This window comes from Eucalyptus grandis, chromosome 4 (genome assembly GCF_016545825.1).
Source record: "Eucalyptus grandis isolate ANBG69807.140 chromosome 4, ASM1654582v1, whole genome shotgun sequence".
Taxonomy (NCBI): Eukaryota; Viridiplantae; Streptophyta; class Magnoliopsida; order Myrtales; family Myrtaceae; genus Eucalyptus; species Eucalyptus grandis.
Window position 1 is genome coordinate 23,196,037 of NC_052615.1, and position 23,296 is coordinate 23,219,332.

The window sequence follows — 23,296 nt, forward strand, 5'->3', positions numbered from 1 at the left end:
CGGTTCTCGGTTCTAGGTCGGGAACCGCCCACCCAGACCATGCACACCCCTAATTGCAATCGGACACTTGCCAACCATGATCTTGATCAAAAGAAGAGATCCTCTAGAAAATCAATGGTGCATGCTTCAGAAGTCATTAGAAGAATTTTCCATTTCTTGGCCATCAATGCCAACATATAATTTTGGAAAAATGTCACAAACAGTCCCTAAACTTCTACTTAATGTGTAATCTCACCCCTAAACTTTTAATTTATCCAATTTGGTCCCTGAATTATCAATAAAAGTCCGATCTAGTCTCTGACTATTTGAAAATTGATCAATTTCGTCATTCCGTTAATTAAGGTTAACGGAATTGGGCATTTTGGTCTTTTTTATCTTTTTTTAATTTTTTTCTTTTTTTTCTTCTTCTTCTCTCTTCCCTTTGCTAGCCATGGCGAAGTCGGTGAAGGGAAGCCGGCGTCCGGCGAGGATCGCCCTCGCTTGGACTGGCTAGGGCCGCCCTCTCCGGCATTGGGCGAGGGCCATCCTCGCCCGACGCAGGCGAGCGCGGCCCTCGTCAGCGTCGGGTAAGGGCCTCCCTCACCAGATCTCACGAGGGCACCCCTTGCTGAGTTGCTGGGTTCGCAAGTCGCACCACAATGGAGCGCAAGCTTGGCGCAGAGGATGGAGGAGATCAGGGTAGTGCCAACAGAGGGAGGCCGAGGTTCGAAGCAGGTGTAAGGGGATTGGGTGCTGGTGTCACTGGAGCTGTGGTGAGGAAGAGAAGAGGGAGGCTGAGGAAGTACATACGTGGTGGAGGAGCCATGCAGTTGGCATCCTCATCTCATGGCCTTGTGCGGCGGGGCTCGGCGAGGGCCTCCCTCACCATATCTAGCGAGGGAGGCCCTCGCTCAATGCCGACGAGGGGCGAGGGCCACCCCTGCCGGCATCCGGCGAGGGAAACCCTCACCGAACGCTGGCTTCCCTTCACCGGCTCTACCATGGCCAACGGAGGGAAGAGAGAAGAAAAAGAAAAAAAAAAAAAAAGGAAAAACATTAGTCACTTGACGATTTGAACGAAATGACTAAATTAAACATTTGTTAATAGTTCATGGACCAAATTGAGCTAATCGAAAGTTTAGGAACGAAATTGAACATTACATAAAATTTCAGAGACCATTTGTGACATTTTCCCTATAATTATATGTGCGGGTGCAATAGGAAATTCCAGCAAGCTGAGATAAAGATTTAACCTGTGATCTATTAATAGAGTCATGCCCTTTCTAGGTACCGATCCTACTTCGTTGGTTAGATTACTAGCAGATAAAGCTTGTATCCCATCATTTAACCAACGTGAATCTTCGTTCCATCTTCAGCAAACCATAAAAAATCTTGAACTTAGCTAGATGCTTGTTGAAGTAATTGTCACTTGAATCCTCCGCCCAACAAGCAAGCATACTTAATGCCTGTTAATGAGAGCGTATATCTTTCCATTAAGCTGTGTTGTAAAGATACGGTTCCATGATTTGACATTTTCGAATTTTGCCTGTAACTCAGTATAGGCTTGGGAAACAAAGTCAAAATTTGTACGAATGATATATGTAGCAACAAGGAGGAAAAAAAAGGATTGAATAGAGGAAATTCCAAACATCTAGAGATCTTATATGGGTCAATATCAATGATGACTCTCTATTTCAATGAATCATTTCATCGGGCAGAAGAAGATTATGTAAACACTTAATCTAGGTGCATTCATTTCGTAAAAAATGAGTAATTTGAAAAAATCTTCGAAAAAATGATTGCTTATATTGTTTAGATTAATTAGTCAATGCAACATACTTTCATCATTGATAACAATTTATGCCTAATTATTTTTTTAGGTGATAAAAAAAAATTTCATTTATTTATTTTTATAAGTGATATAAGTGATTATTTTTTAGAAAATGTTTGGGAAAAAACCACCAAAAATCCCAAATATTACCTAAAGTGACAAATTTACCTCAAACTTTTTTTGTAACATGAAAAATCCCAAAGTTTGCTAACCATAACACATTTACCCCAAATTTTTTTGTAACACAAAAAATCCAGAACTTTTATTTGTGTGACACATTTACCCTAAATCATATGGGTATTTTGGTCTTTTTACTTTCAAAAACTTTTTTTTTCTTCTTCTTTCTTCCCTCCACTGGCCATGGCAGAGTCGGTGAAGGGAAGCCGGCATCTAGCGAGGGCGGCCCTCGACCGACACAAGTGAGGGCCTGGCGAGGGGAGCCCTCGCTGGACTCGCGCCAGCAAGGGCAACCCTAGCCAGCCCAAGCAAGGGGTGCCCTCGCCTGACGCCGGTGAGGGGTGCCCCCGCCGAACAACGGCTTCCCTCCGCCATGGCCGATGGAGGGAAGAGAGAAGAAGAAAAAAATAAAAATAAATAAATAAATAAAAAGAAAAAATAGAAAGAATAAGACGAAAATGCCCTTAATAGAGTAAATGTGTTACAGTTTACAAAGTTTGGAATTTTTCATGTCACAAAAAAAATTGGGATAAATTTGTCACTTTGGGCGAAGTTTGAGGTTTTTCATGATGTTTTCCCAAAATGTTTTCCCAAAATGTTTTCCCAATCTCTCATTTTTCGTGAAAAGAATGCACCCCAAATTTATCTTCTCATCACCTTCGGTAGACATATGTATCGGTTGCTTTAATCTTCATAACGAATATGTTTCATTGTCAATTTAAGACCCTCGTATATGAAAAATAATTAAGCAAACATGTAGAATCTTATCAACACGTCAATTACTAGTTCGGCGCAAGCTGGCTCGTGCCTTGGCACCTAAATGTCGAGCCGTCCAAGAGATGGTGCAATAGGGTTGAGTTAAATTTTGTTTTTTTGGTAAGGGGGTTGAGTTAAAAATTCATCTCTCAATTATCAAACAAGAGGTGTAATTGGTGCTGCAAATCTTCTTCTACATATATATGACGCGGCCATGTACAAGTTCCTAAAATAGCACAACAACTTATCTACATATAGTATGACTATATAAAAATAAAAAATAAAAAATTAGCTACATATTGAAAAGGAAATAACGAGCAACTCTAAAACAACGAAAAAGGTCTCATGTAATACACATGGGTTTGACTCGATTCGATAGGCAAAGTCGATAATCACATCTCAAGCAACATTGTAATACACATGGGGTAATGATAAAACCACATGTTCGAAGAAAAAATTACAACAACCTAGTGCAAACGATAACCAAGAAGGCTGAAGAAAGCCAACCAAAGGAGGGTGAACCAATAGGATACATTAACCTCTTCCCATGAAACACGTAAAATTAACTCATATTAACAATTTTCAACATGTTAATTTAAACATGTTGATTTGTGTTTATATGGGTAGGGCATGTCAATTTGCGTAGAGTACAATATTATCATGTCATAAATGAGTTTAAATGTATCGACCGATGTTTAAACAGCTTTAAACGAGTCTACTGTGTATGACACAATTTTTCTTGTGTCATCCCATTTATGCTAAATGGGAACTTATTTAATTACGTGCAGTAATCATGCAAATGAGTTGTGTTAAGAATTGATGGCCCTAACTTTTATGTAATGTGGCAAATTACAATTGACTTTATGCAGGCGAGCTATATTTGTAATTAAATCCGTCACATCAATTAATATATGAAGTTTATAAAACTTCTCCATATATTTGGCCTTATTTCTTGAAATTATGTAAATGGCTACATTCATCTAATATAATAAATAATTTAATCAACGTGAATTACATTCCCTCTTCAGCAATCTATATAAAATCTTGAATTCTACTTAGATGCATCTTGAAGTATTCAGTATTCACCATTTGAATCCTCACCCAGCAAGCAAACATAGTTAATGCCTTTTAATTAGAGCACATATCGTCCTATTAAGTTGTGTTGCAAAAACACGATATAAACTCTACTCATTTTTTTTGTTCAAAAAAAAAAAAAAAAAAACTCTACTCATTTTCGTAATAAATATGTTTCATTGTCGTTTTTAAGATGCTTTCCTCTCAACTTTTTAAATGGACAACAATTGAGAAAAGGTTTTGATAGTATGTAAAGACCATCCCCCAGCAAACCCTTTACTAAGGATGCAAATAGTAGAGATACCCCTATATAAAAATTAATTAGGAAAACATGCTATTCTTACTAACACGTAAATTAATAGGATTGAGTTAGGAGTTCCTCTATCAATTGTGAGACGAAAAGTGTTATTGGTGCCGCAATTCCTCTTCCATGCAAACATGACGCAGCCATGTACAAGCGTCGAAAATACCACCACGATTTAACTGCATATTGGAGAGGAAATAACCTACTTCTCTAAGACAATGAAAGAAAGGTCTCATGCACACAACTATATACAATGAACAAAAATTCCAAAACATGTAAAGTATGTTGGTACACAATAACTTATATTCACACATTTCAACATGTTAATTTAAACTTGTCAATTTGTGTCTAAACAGTTCACGTAAGACACAATATTATTGTGTCATAAACAAGTTTAAACATGCCGATTCATGTCCATACAGCTTAAGTGGGTCAACCAAATCATCCCATTTGTGATACCAACCCATTTATATTAAACTAAAACCTATTTAATTAGTGCAGTAATCATACAATATTCGTGCAAATGATTTGGATCGACAATTCCTAGCCCTAACTTCTGAGTGATGTAGCAAATTACAAGTGAGACTTTTTGTAGATGAGTTATATTCAAATCTAATAAGACTTCATAAAAGTGCTGGCAAGCAGCCTCGACCTCTGTGCGCTCCTTGACGGTGCCGGCCTCGGGGTCGAACTCCCAAATCTCCCTCCCCCGCATAGTTGTTGGTGCTGGATAAGCAGGGACCGTCTTCTCCTTCTACTAACTTCAGCCTCCACATTCTGATCTCCTCTTGTTCTCTCTTCCTTTATACTGTGACTCTCTGTATTTGGGTACTCAAGAACCGTCCTTCCTGATGATTATGCAAACATAAAAAGGAAAGATATGAGTTTTGCTGCAAAATCAAATCTCCTCAGTGAACTTGTTCATTATACATTCATGAACGCCGTTCGTTTTCTGAGACTAATACTAATATCATCACTTGCATGCATAAAGATGTCAAAACTCATCACGCCGCGATCTTAGTCCAGCATAGAGAAAGCATGAACCAGTTACACGGAGAGTCATCTACTTCTTCTGTTTCTGAGAGATTTGAGAGAGGTGATGATAAAAGAATGGAGCTCTCTCTCCAAAACCAAAGCGAAGTTGTGTTTTCTGGAGAAGAAAGGGGACCTCTATTTATACCCACGTCTTGGGTGGCTAGCTTCTTCCTCTTTCTCTCTCATTTAATTCTGGTTTTACCGAACAAAAGCAAAGCAATGCTAGATCTACCCAACAAAAATGTTAGATATAACTATCAGTGCAAAGAGCCATATTTTCTCATCTCATCCCTGATTGAGTGTGTACGATGAAAGAGATCCTTCGCTATGTGTACGATCAGGTTCTCAATATTTGTCTATTTTAAATAATCCTAGTGAATATTTTGAGAATGTAGCTGCAGTTCTAAGTGGTATATAGAAAAAGAAATATGTGCTCTATCTTAATTTGTAGGAGGGAAAAAAAATTTCTTCGGCCATGCTTCCAATGGACAAGTGACAAGTTATAGATATCACACGCATAGGAATTTAACTACATGAAAACGTGGGCGACGCTTGTATACAGGCGTGTACAAGTTCCAAAAATGGCACCACAGCTTAGCTGCATATTCGAGAGGAAACAACCATCTACTCTAAGACAAGGAAACAAAGGTCTCTTGCACACAACTATATTCGATGAACAAAATTCTGAAACATGTAAAATACTTTTGTACAGGGTAACTCATATTCACATGTTTCAAGATGTTAATTTAAACTTGCTGATTTGTATATAAATGGATTAGGTAGGTCAACACATTAGACACGATATTATGGTGTAATAAATGGGTTTAAACATGCCAATTCGTGTCTAAATTTCTTGAGCAAGTCAACCGCGTAAGACGCGATTTTTCTCGTGTCATCCCATTTATGAAACTAACCTATTATACTAAAAAGATACCTATTTAATTACGTGCAGTATTCGTGCAATGTTCGTGCAAATGATTTTGGTTGAGGCCCTAACTTCTAAGCAATGTAACAAACTAATAGTGAGATATATGCACTTGAGTTGTATTCCAATCTGATGAGAGTCTGTCACATCAATTAATATATCAAGAATTCTCTATATATTTAGCATTATTCCTTAAAAATTAGTAAAAGAGCTATATTCAAACTCTTTTTGCATCATTAATATGCCAATTTGATCAAATTAGCATTATTCTTTAATTAACATCTGGCTATCATGTTGTTTTGTGCTTTCATTTAGTTACTGTACCAAATGTACTTCAACCACTTTTTATTTCGAAGGTGGGGTGTGTCATGACCAAAAATAAATTGATTAAGTCGATTTCCTAACTTCAAATTAAGGACACTCACATCTTATTTAATATATAAACCCATCTAATAAAAATTCTATTAAAAAGGGGCTACTAGGCAAGAGCTTAAATGCAGTTGCTTTAAACGGCATGTGATTTCAACGATGGTAATCTTAATTGAGCAAGTAATCATGTTATTAAAATAGACATTGACATTTAGCTGCAAATCCAATGTTTAATCACACCTTAATATGCACTGTTCTCTATAGTAGCAGTACGAAATTAAGTTATTAAATTGGCTTGCATATATATATAATCCATTGAAAATGCCATAACCTAATTGTTAGTCCAATGAGGAGATGTGGCAACATATACTCATCAAGCCCATTGGAAAAAAAATAAGAATATCGATCAATTAATATTTTCAGCTTAGTAAAAAATAAAAAGATTGATTTTAGTATCTATCATATATATACATACCTATATATATATATATATATAAAAATCAAATTAATTAAGTGTTATTGATTATCAATAAACAAATATTTGAACATACTCAAATCTACAACTGTTTTTAATAGTCTGGATTTCTAACCAGAATAGGATAAGAAAATGAAATTTGGGGAATTTTGCATTAATAAAATTGAATATGTCCATATCCTATTTTGTTCATTATTTGGTAGAAATTACACATCAATATAAATGAACTTAAAAATGGATATGGTAAGAGTCCACTACTAATGAAAGTACAAATGCACAAATGGAGACAACCTCTTGTGATTAATCCATGAGTTTTATATGATCTAAATCTTCAACAACAAAGGAGCTCCTTACAACATCTCAAAGCCACAAGATTGACTATAACAAGAAATGTAAATAGGCAACGATATAGATGATATCGATTAGTTGGCGAATGCCAAAACTAGTAAAAAAGAGAAGCATGATCATTTACTTTCACAATTCACAAAAAAAATTGTGTTTCGGGAAGCTTTGACCTTAACTAGAGGGCTACAATGAAATAATAAAAATATATAATAACTATACCAAAGTACCTAAAATATGTAATAAATACAAATAGTAATATGTATAGAATATAGAATATTAGAATAGAAAGAAATTGAAATATGTAAGAATGATTAAAAAACGAAATTGTTGTTATTTATGTTTTGTTTAATTTCTTTCTTATTTAGAATGTATATGTTGTAGGTGAGGTCGCCGGCCCTTGTCGGCCGGTTCTTTGGGACCGGCAATCGGCCACTTGAAGAAGAAGAATAGGAGAGAGAAAGAAAAAAATAAAAAAAATGAAAAAAAAAATATTTAAAATTAAAAGAAAATAATTTGGAGTAGAAATTTTGAGCACGATACCTAATACAATTCTATTCCAAAATCAGAAATTTTAGACAGTTACCGAACAGCTTAAAATGCTTAAAAATTATTCCCGAAACGAATGAAAAAAAAAAAATCATTTCTAATCGAATTTGTTTATGGGAACAGAATTGTTACCAAACGCGCCCTTCAATAACTTTTAATAGAAGACAACTGGAAGCAAAGTTTAGAACAGAGTGAATTTCGTGGTTTCTCCACCTGAAAAGGGCTTTGCTCTAGATAAGTCTTGCTAAAATACAGGGGCTAATTCCATAAAAAAGCACAAACTTTAGGTGTTATCCCAAATCTGGCCTGAACTTTATTTTGTCTAAAAAAAGAAGTACGAACTTTAGGTGTTATCACCACCGCCCGCGGTGGAAGCGTTGGTTAGGGCTTGGTAAAACGCAGGGGGAAGGGTTCGAACCTTCGTGGAAGCGATGCTTCAATGCATAACGCGCGACTGTTATTTACTCTCCCCGCGGCGCGTTCGGAGGTTCCCCTGGGTTATCAAAAAAAAAAAAAAAAAAAAAAACTTTAGGTGTTATCCCAAATCTGGCACGAACTTTATTTTGTCTCAAAAAAAGGCACGAACTTCAAGTATTGTCCCAAATATGGCCCGAAATTTATTTTGTCTAAAAAAAGGCATAAATTTTCACTTGTGTCTCAAATTTGCCATCCGTTAACCCTCATTCCACAGTTATCCAACATGTCATTTCCACGTCAGCAATAATATCCAACACAGCAAAACGATGCTCTATTCGAGTGTTTGGAGGAAGTATTAAATTTAAGTTTGCCTTCCAATGAGGTGGACTTTACAGATGATTCTCATGGGAAAAATAATTCAACAGCTTCAATTCCAGGGGACGAGGCACATAGCTAAGGCCATTAGATCAATTAACAATTGGCAAACTGTTTGCAATGTCAAAAACTGGGTTGAAAACAGAAGATTACATTGCCTTAAAGCGAGATATTAAAAGCGTGTGCATCTTGTAGGAAGCCTATTTATAATAGAATTACTTTATTTTGTCTCAAATAAAATTTGGGCCAAATTTGGGACAACACCTAAAGTTCGTGCTTTTTTTTAGACAAAATAAAGTTCGGGCCAGATTTGGGACAACCCCTAAAGTTCATGCTTTTTTTTAAGACAAAATAAAGTTCGGGTCAAATTTAGGACAACACCTAAAGTTCGTGTTTTTTTATGGAATTGGCCCTAAAATACAGAGTGAATTTCGTGGTTTCTCCACCTGAAAAGGCTTTGCTCTGGACCAGTGTTGCCAAAATAGTCAACAAAGTGGGCACCATTCCTGGATAAAAGCGACTCACAGTCCTCCTCTTTTCTTGCCTCTTGGTTTCTCTCTCTCTCTCTCTCTCTCTCTCTCTCTCAAATGCAGTCTTCAGTGCTTCCCCGAGTTCCCACCACCACCACCACCACCACCGTCATCAACCTCATAACCCTAACCCCGTCGCTCCTCCCCCTCCCTTCCTTCCCGCTCTCCCTCTGCCGCACCTCCTGCGGGGCCGTCCCCGTCTCCTACCCCTTCGCCGTCGACGACGGCTGCGGCTTCCCAAGCTTCCGCCGCATGCTCTCCTGCAACGACTCCGACCTCTTCTTCGCCACCCCCTCCGGCGCCTACAAGGTCCAGTCCATCGACTACGCCAAGCGCAAGGTCGTCGTCTTCGACCCCGCCATGTCCACCTGCTCTATCCTCCAGCCCCACCACGACTTCGCCCTCACCGACGTCAGGCCGCCCTCATCCCCCCCTCCGACGACACCATCTTCGCCGTCCTCAACTGCTCTGTCGACTCCCCCGTCGCCAACCACTTCAAGTACCTCTGCTCCCACGACGTCGGCGGCCACACCTGCGACGAGATGTACGGCGCTTGCGCCTCGTTCCGGATCTTCCGGCCGGCGGCCCCGCAGTTGGCCAACCAGTCGTTGCCGTCGCCGTCGCCGTCGCTGTCCCCGCCGACGTCGAGGTCGACGTCGCCGCCGTGCTGCTTCACGAGGTACGCGACGGTGAAGTTCATGAGCATAAACATGCTGGACTGCACGCACTACACCACGGTGATCGACTCCGGGGAGGTGGAGAAGTCCGGGCCGCTGGACTGGACGTACGGGATCGAGTTGACGTACGCCGTGCCGGAGAGCACTGCGTGGGACCGGTGCAAGCGGTCGGGTGGCGCGTGCGGGTTCGACGCCGAGTCGGAGGCCATGCTCTGCCTCTGCTCCCCCACCATCAACGCTACTGTGGAGTGTCGTAAGTGCAAAAAACGAAACATATTGTCTTTTTCTTGGTTCTCTCTTTTTAATATATTATATATATAACCATAATCGTCCTATACCAAATTTATTTTATTTTCGTGTTCTATAAAGAAGCTTACACTAGGACCCGTTAATCAAATAAGTGAATGCATAGAAGGGCTTTTTCTTTTCTTTTTGGGGGGACGTCATTTCCTATCATTGAGGACACCTAAATTTAAAATGTTCAATTTTAAAGTAGTGATCCTCTATAACATAAGAATAATCGGCTTATTAAAAACTGTAAATTTTTGTGTACATATTAACTTAATAGAGATTTATAGCACCATAAGCTTGATATTGATGGACAAATGCGAATTTTTGCTTATGCATTAAAAAAAAAAAAAAAAGACAAGATAGTAAGGCTAATATAATCTTTTGTCTCGACTATCTCAATTAGTCCATGCATATTCTTATGATTCGTTTGAATTGTGAGAGACGAAAATCTATAAGTTAAATGGAATTGATTCAATCTTAACATGTCGATGTCGGTCATTCATTTCCCCCCAATCAAGGAGGGACGTAGGAGGGACATGACATTATTCTAATCAATACAAGTACAGTACAAAATTCAAAGTTGATATGCCACCATGATTGAACTATTCGAGATTTGACTCGGCTTCTAAGTCAATTGCTTGACCTGCATTTGGCTTGCATTTCTTAATTTTGTGTGTTTCCACTAGTCTCGATGATGATGTAAAGTCTTGTGTTGGGTCCAGCTGCAGGCACTGGGACTGGCTGCGCAGAAAAGCTTGCTCCGAGGAGATCATTCCACGCAATCCCATTTATCATTTTAATCTCCTTTATTTTAAGGTGGTGATTTATATTTTATATTTTATATATTTTACCTGTATCATCTATTTTTCTTTGTTTTGTATTGTCTCTAGAGTTCACGTGTATTTCCCAATGGCTCCACATAGAAATCGCTCGCATCAGAAAATAAACAACAGTTCGTGTAATCCCTCTAGTCGTCGTATGTACTTATGTGCCTGCTGCTCTTGCCTTTCTGCTTGTTTTCGCAATGGCGAACCTAACCAGATTCGATTCAATGGTGATGCCGATGTAGTTGGTGAGGCGTTGCCTCGGAGCGTCTTGTGTTCTCGAACGCCCTTTTCTCGATCTAATGCCAACTTTGCTTCATCGGAGGGGTTCGTGGTTAACTTTAACGACTTATTTCGTATGTCGAGATGTGTCTCTTTGCCCGTTTCGGTTACTCGGCGCCGACTGCTAATGAACAAATTCAACACGTGCACGTACACTCAAACAAACGAACTACTTTACCAATCCTTTAGTCATAAGCAGGTTTTTTAATCATTCTTTACCCATGCGGCTTTATAAATTTATTAAGAAAAATGGTTTTGGAATATCTCTGGACCATTAGATGAGCATGAACTTTTTGGTGGCTGTTGGTAACTTTTCATTGGAGCAATTTGGATTATTTCGAGCGTTTTTGCTTGCATCTCCTCTCTCTCCTTCACTCCCTCCCTCCTTGGCCAGTCCAACTTGCGCTACTAGCCATTCCTAATCGTGGGTGAAAGCTTTTTTTTTTTTTTTTTTTTTTTTTTTTTTTTTCTTTCTTTTGGCCTTTATCTCTATTGCTTTTGTCATCTTTTTGCATAGTGCTAAAAGCATGATGCCGATCCAAACACGATCGTCGATGGAAACCACTCCGCTCATATAAGTTCCGCTCGAACTTTTTGTATGTGTAAAAATTTTGGTGATTGCTGTTGTTTGGTTTCCTGATTTCATATGTGGGACTAGTAGTAAAGAAACAAAAAATGATGTATATTCTTCAATACGACTGAAATGTTCCGTGGCTAATGTTATAGGACTAGTGGTGATAGTGGAAACGCAGAAATATTTTTATAGGCACCGTTGAGAAAATGATATTAGCTTTTTTCTTTTTTTCTTTTTGATGATTTGCATTTACTAACTTGCATTGATCCAACCGTTAAGGACCTCCCTGTTCCTTTTCTTATGCATTGATCCATGACCTCCCTGTTCCTTTTCTTTTGCATTGATCCATCCGCTGGAATTGCTTACTTTACATTTGCTACGATCATCTTTTACATCAAGTCTAGCGAAACCCAAATTATTGGAATACTTCATCCAAAGGCGAGAATGCTCGACAACATCCAGCCCCCTTGGCAAACTACAAGCAACAGCAAACAAGCCGCCATCGACTCCAAATTGCCCGAGATCTCAAAAGCGAAACCCAAATTATTGGAATACTTCATGCGAGCGGTCTCATGAAGAGATAAAGCGGTGGCTCGATCCACAAAACCCGTTCCAAAAACCCGTGAAAATCTTCTTTATCTTTTCCAGTGGCCACAACTAGCCAGCTGGCCTAACCCGCCATAGGCGATGCTTGCCAGGGGAGGGTGAGCCCTAGCGAGGAGAGACCTCACCCAAGCGCGGCCCGGCAAGGGTCTCCTGGGTGAGGCCGACCCTGAGGCAGACCTGCGCCCAAGCCAAGGCGGCCTTACCGGGTGATAGCAACACCGAATGAGGCCGCCCTAGCCTGGGCGAGGGCCGGCCTCACCAAATCTAGCAAGGGGAGCCCTCGTTGGGGCTCACCCTCACCCAAGCAAGTGTCCACCTTGCCATATCTAGTCTAGGCGAGGGCTCCCTCGCCAGATCTAGCGAGGCTAGCCCTCACCCAAGCCAAGGCAGCCTCGCCCAGCATCACCAACACCCAACCGACGCCTAGGAAGGCCGCCCTGGCCTGGGTGCAAGTCAACCTCGCCAAGTGACCCTTCCCGAGCCACGCCTAGGGGAGGGCTCCCCTCATCGAGGCTCGCCTTTGCCTAGCCAGGTCTCGCCTGTGGCGAGCGAGGCCGCCGCCCTAGCTCAGGCGAGGGCCGCGAGCCCTCGCCCGGCCGGTGGATGACCATCACCGAGGGCTCGCGGTTGGTTGGCCATCGGAAAAGGCAAAGAAGAAAGCCAAAAAGAAAAGAAAAAAAATATTTAAAATTCAAAAAAGTATTAAAATATTATTAAAAATTATTCACATTAGCGCCAACGGTCCTACGTGGTACCGTTGGCGTCCATATTGATATTTTCCAGTCAAAATTGATCAAATAGACTTAATTGGTAAAAAAATGAAAAGATTTATGACTAAATTGATCAAGTAAGAAGATTTAGAACTCAATTGGCAAAAATGTAATAGATTTAGAACTTTTTGAACAATTTTCCCTATCAAGGGCAAGAACTTTGCAATGAATGAGATTCTCAATTTGTCGTTAGCTTTCTATTGGGTTATTTGAAGAAAATGGAAAGTTACATTGAGTTGTCATGAACAAAATTCAAATGTCATTCTCAAAGCAAATTATCTTGTGTAGCTCGTCTTTCAAGATTAAATACGGGAGGTGGCTCTGCACAGTGACGATGGCCTGAACAACCACTTGGGCAAGCACAGGGGTGGCAACGGCGAAATTGTCAACCAAGTAGTGAGGCAGTGACAAACTCGACAACTTTGTCACATTGGACGAGGATGATAAAAGTTGGAGAGAGAGAGAGAGAGAAATGGTTAAGGTTGTATAATGTTGCATTGTAGTGACTACGATCAAGATTGGTGTATTCTAGCCGAATAGAGCATGGAACTAGCCCCACCCAACACAAAAGCTATGAAGCTGCTATAAGAAAAATGAACTGTACTTTTCGGTCAAACCCGAAATAGTATATGAAATTCTGAGAATTATAAGGACAAAAATCCACGTCATTTCAGACAAGCTATCACAGATTTCAGGCATCTAATCAGTTAAACAAAAAATTAAGAAACTAAAACGAGACTCGTTCCAATAAGAGCTAACCCATGCGTGACGCTGGAAGACGGTCATCCCAAAGGGCTCAAACTCCAAAAGAAGCCAATACAACTTATTGCAAGACCAATGAGTTTGGCAACCATCTTTGGAGGGTTGAGAATGACAGATGAGCATACCCACCAGAGAATCGAACTTGAACTAGCCGGTTTGAGCCAATTTTCAGGTGGAGCCAAGATCAATACTCACCCTTAAGCAAGACCAAGTGGTAAAAATTTCATTTCTTAGGATTTTTGGTTTATGGTCGAGCGTTATTGGCAATCTTGAATGTGTTCTCCCTCACGTTGACCTGGTCCATGTCCATTCATGATTTTTACTCGTAAAACGCTCCCACCAATTTAAGCACGAAACCAGTGGGTAAACACCAAACTCTCTTAAAGCACACATGATCGGGAGTACTTTTTCTTTTTCTTATTATATATCTATATCATGCTTGATATGTATGATATTCCCAGAAAAAAGAAATTTCTAAAAGCAAAATAAGAAAAGAGTTTCCACACAACCATAGGAAGCAATTCAAGTCGATAGAATTTCATTTATTCTCTGAGAACTCATTAAAATAATTGTTGAATTGCCCCTATAGGATTCAATATTTAAAGGTATGCGCCTTAAGCTTACATTGCACATGTTGCCGTGCCATAATGATTAGAACGCGTCTAATAGGCATTTTATTACTACCTACATTCCTATAAAATCTTGCAATCAAATAAGCTTATAAAAATTCAAACTAATGATCACAATATGAAAATATACATCAACCACATGTAACTTGTTCAAAAATATTTCTCATATTTGAAGATTACCACGATGACTACCCATGTCAAATTGCAAATCGGTTGGATCAATGTGTAGCCCTGACAATATACATTATACACATATTAAAGCCGTTTCAAGCACGAATTAACTTACATATTGAAAAGTACAACTAAAGATAATGAAAATGGGATCTATCCAATAGATTCTGCAAATCCACGTATTGAAAAGTACATAAAGAAAAGAAAATTATGTGGAAATATTAGTTGAAAAGTAATACCAGCACAAAGGAAATGATTATATAATGAGGAGAAATAAACAAGGTTGGGCTGGTGAAAAGAAATCCGCAGGCACTCTCTAGACTCTCACCTCTCTTCATGGCGCAAGATGAGGAACTTCCCCTTACAGTACATTGTAAATAGATAGATGATGGAAGCTTTCATCAAGCATTTTAGCTGAAAATACAAGGCAACTAGAAAAGGAATAACTGTTGATACCGCCCGAATAACATCAATGGCAGGCTTGTACCTGTTGAATCTCTCATGGGCAGTTCTCTACAAAATTACACGACAATTTTATGGAAAGACGAAAGACGAGTGATCACCAACCATGCAACAGCCAACATGATAAAGCAAGAGGCCGGAGGTGGATATTCAAAGGATCCAGTCGATCACGCAGCAACCACCTTCTAGCCTTCTATTGGCTTAGCTGCCGCCCCAATGTTATCCCCAGAACAACTCAGATCTCTTTTCTTGTCGCACAAGATATTGACTTTTGTCTTTATTTAATTGACATCAAAATTGCATTGCCTTGAATGAAAAAGTCGCCGAATCAGTTGAAAAGAAAGACCTCATCCTTTATGGGATCAAACACATGCTTGCTGGCACATAAATAGCCCTCTTTCAGCTTGTTGCTTGGGTTTTTATTTCCTTATTTCACAGTACATAGATATAAATTGAAAGTGAAAACGGTAATGGGAACAAAACTATCTAAGAATGAATCACTTTAAATGAAAATGTTGTGCTCTTACATTCCTTGAAATCATCTTCTCATATATCCTCAGGGCCGTTTATAAGCTGAATAATGATGCAAAAGAATTAGAGAGCAGGAACTGAGCTGAGTGAAAGGAGCACATCCATGACAAATCTAAGAATCCCACAGCAATACCTTGTTGTCAAGTACTACTCCATCAGGAATTTCAATCCTCATCCCAGGTCTTGCAACAATGCTGACATTCCCCTTTTGGCAGAAAACAAAAAAATTAAGAACAAGTAATAATTCCGAGAGACAACCCCAAGCATCATTCTTAAGTTGCAGAATTACTGTGAAACATTGAAGTAAATAAGTGAAAATCCATTGCTATTTAAGTGAGATCAACAAAGATGGTACCATACCTACAAACTTATGACAAAACAAAATGGTTATGACAATACTAATTGATTAATTTACATGACAATTTAGACAAGATACGCCCATCCTGATATGTCTAAGTTTACAGTATATTCTCTTCAGTGATTGATTACAAATTACATCTGAAAGTAATTTAACACATGAGATAGCATCATTTCTATGGAAAGCGGAGTCTGCATGATAGTCTAGATCTAAATAGAGCACTATTGCCAATACTGCATCTTTAAGCAAACATCGATTTTCTTGCAACTCATACTCTATAGATGGAATAAACAGAGTAAGTGAATCTTCACAGTTTAACCCATGGTCTGATGGGTTGCACTGTAGGACCCATTTCCTCCATCTAAAATTGTAGTGGGTCCTTAATAATCAGACAAAGTTTATAAAAACAGACGCCAAGCAGAGTGTCCATACCTTGAGCTTAATGCCATTTCCAAACCACACATCACCAGTGACATTCAAGCTATCTAACTCAACTACACTGGGAATAGACTTGAAGCGGCTTGCAAAACTATCCAACTGAAAAAGGCAGATATAATGAAACATAACATTAATATCCGTAACAGGCGGTATAAGAATACACAACTAAAGTAATTTTCACCTTATCAAATTCAGGTCCTAACTCGATAGAAGGATTTTTGGGATTAGTTCTGGCAGCATTTCTAATTAGAACTCCATTGGATGTGGCATATAGATCCGACTGCATATGAACATTAGAGTAAAAGATAGCACTCATATCAAGTACAACGTGCAGATTGGAGAATGTTCTGTAGTTTGTAATACCTGGAGAAGAAGCAGATCTGAAGTTGAATTTAGAGGAAAATAACAGGATGGAGGGATGGAAATACCAATTGCATGCTCAAAAAACTGGATCAAAGGAAAGAAAATAATTTTCCATAAGAAAAAAGCACCAATCAAATGCAACAAAGGTTGCAAAAGAAACTCATATGAAGAAAGGCGTTTACTCGTATTATTGAACTAGCTGCTGTTTCTTGCATTAGAGATGAACCAGCATCTACTTCCTGCAGCAACAAGAGCAAAAAGTTAGCCATTTCTTTTCATAAATATGTATCTAAATATTAATTCACAAAACAGCAAAAGAAAATTGTCATAATATTAAATAAACTTACCCATTTCAGTGCATCAGTCTCCACAAGTCTTTTGATGGCATTCAGATTGATCCACCTGTAAAACAAAGTAGAGAACTGAGCTTTCAGGCTTATTTCAAAGCTTTAGCAAGCCATATGAAAATGAAGTAAAATTTTACTCACATGTTTTTTGTATCAAGCAATTTGAACTTCTCTGACAACTTTGAAAAGATGAAGAAAAAGCTTGAAGTTAGACATGTAATACAATGATACGCCGCAAATATGAAAGCAATTATATAACAAGCAACCTTCCTTAGTCACAGTTTGGGATGCTTACTCTTTCAGAAGGCTTCTGAGCAATTTCTCCAAGCTGAGTGCACCATAAAAAGGACAAACTCATTATTATTCACATTGTTGAAGGACGAGCTACATTTCAGCTTTTGAAGAACTCCCCACCATAAGCAAAGCATACCATCATCCCCACAGATTGTTCCAACAAGAACTAGAACTAGCTATACTAAAAATGGGAAGAAACAATTTCCTATTCATTATTAATCAATCGTATCATTATTCACCAAGCTAATACAACAGCACTTGCGATGAAGCAAATCCTACCAATGACACACCTACATAACAGAAAGTACAGCCAGTGGCATAGAGATTACAAAGCAGAAAGCTGTTAGTCTGTGGTATATGTACCCCCTCAGACCTGATTAAGAAACGATCCAATTGATCAAGATGCACAATGAGGGGAAAGGATAAACCTATGTATATACATATACGTACTGACTAAAACAAATTTATTTAACTGTTTGATCCCAACAAACTGTCTTCTTTTTCCCTTTTTTTTCCACGAATTGTGTCTCTGAACTTTTCAAGTTTTTCTAATTTGGGCACCTCCAATCCATTTTCTAACCACTTCGTCCTCTTACAATTATCCAGACATAAATCAATTCTTAAAATTCATTTCCATTGATTTTCCTTAAAAAACTTCTACATTTTTTTGGATAAAAACACCTAATGTTTTTCCTCTTGGCACCATTAATGTTTGTGTTGCCGAGTCATTTATTTATAGGGAAGAGAAGAGATTTAGACTCCAACTGCACAACCAAAATTATGTTCCACTTCATCAGTAAAACAAAGCTTTTCCAAAAAATTTAACAAGGCTTTCAATCGACATCCGCATTATGGCCCATAGTTTAAAAAAAATGGACCACAGGAGCAGTAAAGCAGTAATATACTACCCACCTGGAACTTCCTCTCTTCGAAATTTGCAAAGTTCCCATTAACATCAATGGATGTAGTGGGCCTTACCTGAACAAAAAATTCCAGAGTCATTGCTAATGAAACATAAAGAAAACAGAAAGCAATCTTGGCTACCTACCTCCATACAACATTCAACTTTGTTCTGACTTAGGTGGTTTAGTATCTCTGTAAACAGACGTTAAGGATATCAAGTGATAGCACAATATCCACAAGCAGTCAATAACTGAAGAACCCCAAAAGCAGCCCCCCCCTTCCCAAAAAAAAAACTTGGGGGCGGGTGAAAAAAAAGAAAAACACAAGGATCAAAGTCAAAGTAAATGTCAACAATCACCATAAGTACAAGGATACTTGGGTCAATGATCGCCCCGGCATTATCTGAGTTCGCCACAAGGATATACTCCTTACCCTGAAAAACAACTCATTTTAAAACCTCTAAATTAATAGCTCACTTATGATTCTAATATCATTGATAGTATAAAACCAAAAAAGAAATAGCAACTATATAGGAAAAAAAAAGAAAAATATTAACCTGTGAAAGTAACACATCAAGGGTTCCACTTCTCATCAATGATACAATTACTGCACCCTGGTTAGCATATGCCCTATCACCAAAAGATATCAGTTGGCTTCTCCCAGGAGACAAAAAGTTGAAACATATCAGCGAAATAAACCAAAATGACCAAGTAAAAAAAATAAAAAAATGAACTCGATGTACATGGAAAATTGGTTGATCTAACAACAATTTGATGTTAACATTGGCAATTTTTTGTGAAATTACCCAAATTAATTACTTTATGACCAAGTTTCGCATCTGAACAAGTATGTTAATAGTAATGTATATGAATCAATGGGCAATGAATACAGCAGTTCAGCAAGATTTACTGAAACAGATAAATTCAACAACTGAAAGTGTCTTCATACCAAAAAAGGATACACAAATGAATTTATTCCAAAGTGGTCCAAGAACTAAAAGGATTGATGTGACTATCAATTGCCGATTCTTATAAATTGGAGAAGAAAAAGGTGCAGCATAACCTGATAGTCTGCTGTAGAACTGTATGATTCACAATCCAAACTGTTTCAATCAGTACACAAAATGATTCAACTTGAAGGTGCAAATTGAAAATGAACTAAGCTTGTTGACTTGGTCTTGATTCGTTTACAATTTGATTCACTTAATTTGACCATTTAGTCACAGTTCCAGTTTTGTTAATTGCCAAGGAAAGCATGAGGTTGCAAGTACCTAGGCACAGAATTGATGTTTCTTTGCACCAGTCAAGCCTATTAATTAATTGGAAACAGCACTTCTGGCAGTGACAATCAAAATTTACTCTGTACAACAAAATAACAAGCAAGTACATTTAAAGTAAAGAACAACGTACAATTCATTGTTGCTGCTCTGCTCTCCAGATGATCTCAGTTGGGAGTTTTGGTTCTGTGTCAAAAAAATAAGGATTAACAAAATTCTTCCACAAAAGCTAGTATATCAGATATAATTCTTTGTGTACTGAGGCAAAACAAAGACTAGAGAACACGAACCATCTCAAAAGCATGAAAATCAATTTTTGGCTGGGAATATTTACCCCAAACCTGGATCAGGAAGCAAGACCATAGAAAGTTTCATGAGTCCCCAAAATCAAGAACTAATACAAGCAGATGAAAAAGTTCTCACCTCAAGGGTAGCATCATGTGTTCTTGATGAATTCATTAGAAGCAGGGGCACATTGCATCCATACTTTGAGTTAAGATGCTACAACATGCAAAAACAGAAGAATTAGACCTTTCAAGGCCAAGTGTGGTCAGTTTCAATTTCAACTACATATCACCGACAGAAACGGCAATATACCTCAATCTGAGTAGCTGTCAAGCCCAGAATTGTCATTCCATTGCCAATTTCAATGGTAGATCTGCACTAGTAAGAAGGGAACTTGATAACATCACATATCAAACACTGCCGATGTACGTAAATGATTCTCATCATGTTTTATTTTTCCTCACATCTACAGACAATCACAGAATATGTGGCGTAGCTTTTGGGAAAAAGGATAAGCAATCTTGACCAACTTTAAAGATTTGCACGATCAGCAATACCTCAAGCAACTTTCTAGGGAATACAAAATATCATATATGCTCTGCATAGATTTGCATTCCCATCTCCATCAAATCACCATTCCCCAATCTTCACAACCCCAGCATAAACCCACCCCCCCAAAAAAAAAAAAAAAAACAAAAAAACAGAGAGAGAAACCCCAAAAAGGAAGGTAAAGGTTCTCAATCTGATACCCCTACCTTCACAAAGTGAGAGGACATATCCATTTTGCACCAATTTCCAATTAAATTCATGCAGTAGATGTGACTACTCCAACATAGAACCTTGGGGAGGCTGAGGATTCCTATTTTACAGCATACCAGAAAACTTCTAAAACAAAGGGTACCCTCATATAAATGAAAGCCAACTTTCACAAAGAAAACCAAAATAAACAAATTTTTGCGAACACGAATCATCCACCTTAAGTAAGATACAATTGCAATAATAAATTATACAATACATATTTCAGGCAGAGATCCAAAAATAAAACCAAGTTTTGAGAAATTTCCAGATAAAGAATGATGCTTACTTGGGACCATCAAATCCCATCTTTGTTCCCAAAGCTCCATTTAACTTCAGGATAACAAGTTTGTCCAAAAGCTTCTTAGTTTCAGCAACATCTGTATGAATCCAAGAAACAAAAAACCTTCTTATGAAAATGGTCATGTTTTATTTCCCTTCTCTTTTGGTATGAAAAATGGGAGACTTTATCAGATTAGACAGGTTTATTATCGGCAGTTTCAGGAGGCGTACAGAAATAATAAATGAAAAAATAAAATCAAAGCAAACTAGACTATAGAAAACCAGGAAAAAGAAAAATGGAACATTGGACCGATATCATCCACAGTACAAGATATAGCCCATTATATCCATTTGTACCAGTGAAAAGAGCAGTACATGACATCCATCATATCAGTTTCTAGATTGTAACTATGGAATCAGATAAAAAAAACAGAATCGCCACAAATGTATACACAGAAGCTGCACTGAAGGATTGGACAATACCTTCAGGAAAAGGAGATAATCTTTCATAAGGAATTATAGGCACTTGAATCTTTGCAAACTCGGTCCCACTATCACTCTCGCTCTTGCTCTCTTCAATGCGTGGCGCCTCCTCCCTTCAATCCAGAACTCAATCATGTAAAAGCCAAAAACTCAGCCACTTGCTAACATTAAGAACTTCTAAACATCCATGAACAAAAGAAAGTGCTAGGCATTTAGCACACCAGGAGCTGTATGAACAAAGGAAAGTGCTAGGCATTTGAAAAGATCTTACTTTCCAACATTCAAATGAAAGAAAGAATAATTCCCCACATGCGCAGCTTTCACCAATCCTCATAATGCAGTCCCAGAAATCATTTGAAGAAATTCAAACCAAACAAGAATGAATCACGCGGTCCATCAAAATGTAAAATTGCATACCGAGCTTCAGGCTTGGGGGCAGAGGCAGGGGCAGAGGCAGAGGCGATGCCGAGCCGGTCCTTGGCAGCAGCGAGCTTCTTCTGCTCGAGCAGGAAAGTCTTGGTGATCATATTACAGAAGAGGTACACGAACTGCACCGAGTCGTTGGCCGGGATCGGGTACTGTATCTTCCGGTAGCACTCCCACGGCATGCTGGAGTCCACGAGCGCCACCACGGGGATCTGCAGCTTCGCGGCCTCCTGGATGACCGACGACTTCCGCTCGGTGTCCATGACCACGAGGCAGTCGGGCGGCTGCGTGGGGCCGAAGCAGATCTTCTTGTTGCGGGAGCGGAACTTCTTGGGGCTGCAGCTGTTGGTGAGGAACCCGCCCGTCCGCCACAGCGCGTTGCCGCTGGGGGAGTAGCACCCGATCCGCCGCGTCATCTGCTCCACGATCTCGTCGAACAGCGGGTTGGTGTTGACGAACATGAAGCGGCCGCGCTGGCGCGCCAGGGCGGCGATGAAGTCGCAGGCGTTGCGGAGGCAGACGAGGGTGCGGTCGGAGTCGATGATGGTCATGCCGTTGCGGGTGCCGTAGGCGAAGAGCTTGAAGTGGTGGGGGGTGGCGACGCGGCGGCCGAGGTGGGCGTTCGTGCTCAGGAGCTTCTGGATGACGATGGAGTGGAGCGTCATCCTCGGCGGCTTTGGATTGGCTCCGAGTTCCTTCTCGAGGTTTCGGGGAATTTTTGGCTCGGGAATGTCAGATGGAATCCATGGCGACTGGTGGTGCGCCGGCGGGGTGGGGACTGAGGTTTAGGGTTTACTACTGCCAGGCGACGCGGCCTAGGGAGGCGGAGACGAAGAGCCGATGAGACCGGGGATGCCTGAGCTACGGGCGGTCACGTATCTTTGAATGACGGACCAATGAGTTCCTCCGAAAATCCCTCGATTACCCGGTTGGTGATAGCGGCACGCGTTTCGTCCATTTTATGTGAATAAGGGTATAAACGCATAACGCAGCATATAGCATGTGGAATTTGGCCTAATATATAGTAGGGATATGTTCCGTAGAAGTCCCGTAGAAGTCCTAAAACTTGTTAAGAAAGTGCAATTGAATTCTAAAACTTACAAAAAATAATGAAATATTAAAATTTGTCAAGTTGGTTCAATTAAGTCCTTCCGTTAACACCGTTAATTTATACTAACGAAAATTGCTAACATGGCTTATTTTAATGCTTTCTCTCTCTTACGTGGCAACTAGGCAAGGAAAATTGTCTAAATCAACAAAAAACATAGTTTTGGATATTGCTCATTATTCAAAACGACAACATATCCTCTTCTTTTTTTACATGCCACT

At 39.3% G+C, this 23,296-nt stretch overlaps 1 protein-coding gene and 1 pseudogene across 6 annotated transcripts; one reads left to right on the plus strand and one right to left on the minus strand.

Moving 5' to 3' along the window:
* Positions 1 to 9,195: 9,195 nt before the first annotated feature.
* On the plus strand, positions 9,196 to 11,743 carry LOC104442838 (annotated as a pseudogene).
* Positions 11,744 to 14,922: 3,179 nt separating this feature from the next.
* On the minus strand, positions 14,923 to 22,872 carry LOC104441298 (UTP--glucose-1-phosphate uridylyltransferase). 6 transcript variants are annotated; one of them, XM_039311419.1, is made up of 21 exons: positions 21,959 to 22,863; positions 21,542 to 21,654; positions 21,066 to 21,156; positions 20,294 to 20,354; positions 20,120 to 20,197; positions 19,987 to 20,037; positions 19,830 to 19,882; positions 18,977 to 19,049; positions 18,796 to 18,853; positions 18,566 to 18,612; positions 18,430 to 18,495; positions 17,519 to 17,551; positions 17,365 to 17,402; positions 17,224 to 17,278; positions 17,059 to 17,115; positions 16,877 to 16,960; positions 16,695 to 16,793; positions 16,508 to 16,612; positions 15,851 to 15,922; positions 15,714 to 15,759; positions 14,923 to 15,492 (listed from the first exon to the last, which is right to left on the minus strand). In XM_039311419.1, exons 1-20 carry the CDS (start codon positions 22,630 to 22,632, stop codon positions 15,733 to 15,735), a joined length of 1,935 nt encoding a protein of 644 aa, XP_039167353.1. In that variant the 5' UTR covers positions 22,633 to 22,863; the 3' UTR covers positions 14,923 to 15,492; positions 15,714 to 15,732. The 6 variants fall into 6 exon arrangements, 5 of the variants coding, with proteins under 5 accessions (XP_039167353.1, XP_039167351.1, XP_039167352.1 ...); XM_039311417.1 differs by having other exon boundaries at positions 14,923 to 15,563; XM_039311418.1 differs by having other exon boundaries at positions 14,923 to 15,612.
* Between the last annotated feature and the right edge of the window lie 424 nt (positions 22,873 to 23,296).